Source organism: Sphaeroforma arctica (genome assembly GCF_001186125.1).
Source record: "Sphaeroforma arctica JP610 unplaced genomic scaffold supercont1.619, whole genome shotgun sequence".
NCBI classification, from domain to species: Eukaryota; class Ichthyosporea; order Ichthyophonida; genus Sphaeroforma; species Sphaeroforma arctica.
In genome coordinates, this window is record NW_014039939.1 from 19515 (window position 1) to 24686 (window position 5172).

The 5172-nt window shown below is 45.5% G+C and overlaps 2 protein-coding genes across 2 annotated transcripts in view; one reads left to right on the forward strand and one right to left on the reverse strand.

The window, feature by feature from the left end:
• Positions 1 to 1885, forward strand: part of SARC_07654 (hypothetical protein) — a 7428-nt gene extending 5543 nt beyond the window's left edge. The window contains exon 8 of the mRNA XM_014298398.1: positions 196 to 1885. Within this exon, the coding sequence (XP_014153873.1) occupies positions 196 to 399 (204 nt within the window). The 3' untranslated portion in view covers positions 400 to 1885. The remainder of the gene's footprint in view (positions 1 to 195) is intronic.
• Positions 1886 to 2918: 1033 nt separating this feature from the next.
• SARC_07655 (hypothetical protein) overlaps positions 2919 to 5172 on the reverse strand; it is a 3474-nt gene continuing 1220 nt past the window's right edge. Inside the window, exons 2-3 of the mRNA XM_014298399.1 lie at positions 4661 to 4967; positions 2919 to 4082 (exon numbers count right to left, since the gene is read on the reverse strand). Coding sequence (XP_014153874.1) covers positions 3477 to 4082; positions 4661 to 4967 — 913 coding nt within the window. The 3' untranslated portion in view covers positions 2919 to 3476. The remainder of the gene's footprint in view (positions 4083 to 4660; positions 4968 to 5172) is intronic.

Here is a 5172-nt window from a genome sequence, read left to right on the forward strand (position 1 = left end):
ATATATATATATATATATTATTATATATATATATATATATATATATATATATATATATATATATATATATATATATATATATATATATATATATATATATATATATAGCGTGTGTACGTTTATCACTATGTATCTTGCCACCAGTGCAGCTGTGTCCCCCTGATCTCCCCTCTATCGCCCACTCGCTGTCTTTAGGACCGTCGCGCCAAAGAAATAGCAGCCAATCAAAACAGAGCACATCGCAATGCCACCAATGCCACGGGCAAGGGTGGGGTGGGCAAATACATGACCCACACACCCACCACAGCCCTCGCAGACGACACAGCCGATGACCAGGCACCGAAGAAGAAGAAGGTCAAAACCACGCAGGCGTTTGGGGATAGCTTTAGTAAGTGGTAAGGTGGTGGTGTGGTGAGGTGTGATGGCTACGATGGGAGTGTGACACAGCCGATGACCAGGCACCGAAGAAGAAGAAGGTCAAAACCACGCAGGCGTTTGGGGATAGTTTTAGTAAGTGGTGAGGTGGTGGTGTGGTGTGGTCTGATGGCATTGATGGGAGTGTGTCTGAGTGGTCGCTGCTTAGTCTCCACAGGCTGCGGTGGTTGGTCGTGCGATTGAGTGCTACGGCCAACGCTGAGAGTGCAGCCAATGCGATAGGCATAGCGTTACGCAGCAAATCAAATCAGACAGGTCCAATGGGACATTTCTGTACTTTTAGGACCCAGAGCAAGGCAGCCGCAAACGAGACGACGACACAGGTCAGCCGGAACACCGAAGAGTTTAGTTTAGGGTTTAGGGTTTAGCTCTTCGCTAAACCCTAAACCCTGTGAACAACAGCACACGCGCGTGAAATACGGCGGGTGGGTTGACAGCTACAGACGGCAACTGACCACGGCGCAGCTGAGGGGCTCTGTGTGCGCTGCGGCTGAAGTGGTAAGGGAACGGTCACCTAATGATCACCTACGTGTGCGATGCCTCATATGTCCTATAAACGGGGTTTATGTGTGTTTCTCTGTCTTCATATGACTCGTGTACCATGCACCATCCATGCCACGTGATTTGCCATCCCTGCCATGTGATTTACTAACTATGTCATGTGATTTGCCATACATGTTATGTTATTTTCTTGTTGGCCGCACTCGGGGGCTGTGGCGGTCATGGCCCAATGCGACGGGCAAACAGCTCCACAGAACATCGCGCGAGCCTCTGACACTGGGGCACTGACACTGACACTGACACTGACACTGACACTGTGAGCCGTTCAGCCGTTGCGAGACTGCGCTCAGCCCACACAGACAACTCATCAGACACACAGCGACGCATTGCCCTGTGAGTGCGTGGGGTCAGTTGGGGCCATTGGAAGCCGCTTAGCTCTCGGCATAGCGAGATGTAAAGTGAACTCTGCGTGGGTGGAATGGTAGTGCTGTAGGTCAGCTTGATGCAGATTTAGGGTTTAGGGTTTAACCTAATCGGTCATAGAGGGTCTAGGGTAGTGTGCTTCACCGATGGGTGAGTTGGAGATCGCACTATGCGAAAGCTTCCTGGGCGTACCTGCACCTGCCAGAACATTCAGACTTGGCTGTAGGGGTTAGGGTTTTAGCAGCTCAGCGACCCATAACCTTCTGATGTCATTTTAGGAGGCTATGAGCGACCCTGCAGAGTCCTATAGAAATGTCCTCAATGCCGAACTTCGGAGAGTTCAATACAAACATGGATGACGGGGAAAGCCCGTGGTGGTAGTTCAACCACTCAGACCTCTAAGGAACTACACACTAGCGCTGCAATAAAACAGAAGTGTGGTATTACTTCAGTTGTGCTATTTTATCCCTATCAGACGTCTAGGAACTACACACTAGCGCTGTAATAAAACATAGGTGTAATGTCACTTCATTTGTTATAATATATCCCTATTAGACGTCTCGGAACTGAAGTGTAATGAGACTTCATTTGTTATATTATATCTCTATCAGACGTCTCGGAACTACACACTAGCGCTGTAATAAAACAGAAGTGTAATGTCACTTCATTTGTTATATATATCCCTATCAGACGTCTCGGAACTACACACTGATGCTGTAATAAAACAGAAGTGTAATGTCACTTCATTTGTTATATTATATCCCTATCAGATGTCTAGAAACTATACACTAGCGCTGTTATAAAACAGAAGTGTAGTGTCATTTCATTCGTTATACTATATCCCTATCAGACGTCTAGGAACTACGCACTAGCGCGGTAAAAAACAGAAGTGTAATATCACTTCATTTGTTATATTATATCCCTATCGGACGCCTGGGAAGAACACACTGATGCTGTAATAAAACTGAAGTGTAATGTCATTTCATATGTGCTATTGTATCACTATGGTCGTATGCGAGTCACGTTTCGAGCGACTGGCAGCAGGCATATGCCTTTGGCGTTTAACGGATAAATAGCAGCAACCAGCACGGTTAATAAGCGAGTCCTCGTACATAGCCACAGGTGAGGCGAATGATGTTTTAGGGTTTAATATAAATCACCGGTTAGAATAGTCCGATATTTTGCTCCTGGTTGAAAATACATAGTAAAAAGGAAAGTCCTAATTGAGATATAGTCCGTTTCAGATGTTTATTTTAAAATGCTATGGTATTGCCTCACAGAAAAAATCCCAACTGAAATATCGTCTGTTTTAGATGTTTTTTTTAGAAAGCTATGATTTAGATCGCATTGTTTACTTAAAAATCTGGCCGGGAAAGGGTTTTGTGGGTGTGTACCACGTTGTACCACGCACAACAGCGTCGCAGCAGAACCCTAAACCCTAAAAAGACCTGTAGTCACGTGACCATTCTGCATAGCATAAGGCATAGCCTTCTGAATGAAACAAGGCTATGCATAGGGCCTTGTTCTTTGGGGTTTAAAAAGACCTGTAACTGTAAAGTCACGTACAGTATGTCGTTCTTTATTTTTCTTTGCAGAATTGACATTGCGTTGCCGATAATTTCTAACTTAGAAGGTTATCAGCGCCCAAGGCCTTCCCCAACTAAATTATCGTAGACAAGCACCCATTTCATAACCAGTCTAATTTAGAAGGCTATACCCATTTCGCATAGCTCGGGTTCTTGTACCTTGGGTTTCGGGGTGTGACCTCTGTGTATGGCTGCATGTTTTAGTGTATTGCTCGATTGCTCACTACACAGCTCTTGCTTGCCCCATCTTTACACGACTTGCTGCCGTGTTTCAAATGAGCGCGTTTGTAACTACAGCGTTATTTCCCTTCTGCGTAATCCGCCCCCTCCCCTACTAGTAAGTCTAGTAGTGAGTTTAGTAGTAGGTCTAGTAGTAAACTTAGTAGTGAGTCTATTAAGTAAGTCTAGTAGTAAGTCTAGTAGTAAACTTAGTAGTGAGTCTAGTAGTAAGTCTAGTAGTAAGCCTAGTAGTAAGCTAGTAGTAGGTTCGCCTAGCCTATCTATCTATCTATCCATCCATCTATCTACCTATCAGCCGTCCATTGAGCGGTATAGTGGCATTGGTCCCTTTCTGTTGCGCTGCATGCCCTGTAGCTCTGGATTGCTGGGTGTGCGTTCACGCTCAGAGTCTGGACCTAGAAAGTCCGAATCCGAAAACTCGGGGACACTATCTTCCCCTAAGCCCTTTGTGGGGCTGATGGAGGCGCTTCTGGACAACCACGCGCCCATGCGATTGATTGGGAACGGGTTGATTGGGAACACGTTGTAACCTGTTTTGTGGGGTGTGGGCCGGATGCCCAGTTTATATCGGGCCAATCCCAGGTCAATCTCGGTGCAGATATCGTACACCCGGGTCTTCTGCTCGGCATTGAATGAGTACTTGCCGTTATTCTCTAATATGTACACTATAGTCGCATACACCAACATCCACGACGCAGCATCGTCCTTCTCCAACGGCAGGCGTATGTTATCCGCAGAGTACGCTGATGTGTACTGCTTGATCCCCACGCGCACATTGTCTTTGTCCGCGTGTACTCCTACGCTAGACTGGCAGGTGCAGGGTGTACTCTTGGCACAGAGCAGACAGGTCCACTTGAACGTGCTCCCCAACCGCGCAATCAATGCCTGCAGCAGGGCCTGAGGACATAGATACAATGAACAAGGGATTGGTGTATAAGTACTCGCTATACAAAGTAAGCGCTATTGTCTGAGAAGGGCCTAATGAACTAGGCATTAGGGCCTGTAGAAAGGCCTACTTAACAAGGCATTAGGGCCTGTAGAAGGGCCTACTTAACAAGGCATTAGGGCCTGTAGAAGGGCCAGATGAACAAAGCATTGTTATATACGTAAACGCTATACAAAGTAATCTAAAGGAAACAAACTATTATGACAACACTACACACAGCATACAACACACGACACATGTACACGCAGCTCGTGTACATACAATACACAGACCTCTGTGCCGCAACCTTCGCTTCGAATGGGCACGTGCGCGTGTTTTCACACACTCATAACCGGAATCATAATACAGCCAATGGAGATCTCCTAAACCCAAAACCCTAAACCCTGAACGCAACATCCAGTACCAAACTCTGCACCCCTCAACTAATCCGTCGGTGTACATTACAATGCACTAAATGTACAAGTACTACAACTGTCCGCTTGCGTGTGTGTGTGTGTGTGTGTAACAAACGCAGCCTCCAGTATCATACCTTGCCCCCCTTAATTAATATGTCAGTGTCGATGCTAGCTTGCTTGTGCTTGTATAGTACGCGCTTGATGCGCTCCCGACACCTTTTGCTGTGCTCAAGTTTGTTATCCATTACCATTGCCTCTACCTCTGATACAATCAGATGTAACATCATCGTCAACTTGCCACTCCTCACAAGAAAATTGGTAAACAACGCCTTACTTCTTGGCTCCAACACCGCTACGGTACCATAGAACTGCTCAGAAAACTGCAAGAGCGGAAAAACATCCTGGGGGGACTTCGGCAGACACGCCATCTTCCATGTACGCCTGATAAAGGGGTTGGTATTTCAAGAGGGTAGAGTTAATATGAATGATTTGGACTACTGGTACAGGTAATATAGACAAAATTATATACAGAATATGTAACAATCAGCCATACGAAACGAGTTAAAAAAAAAGTAACAATGACATGTAAGCGTATTTTCTTATCTACAAATATATATATGTGTATATGTATATGTATATGTATATG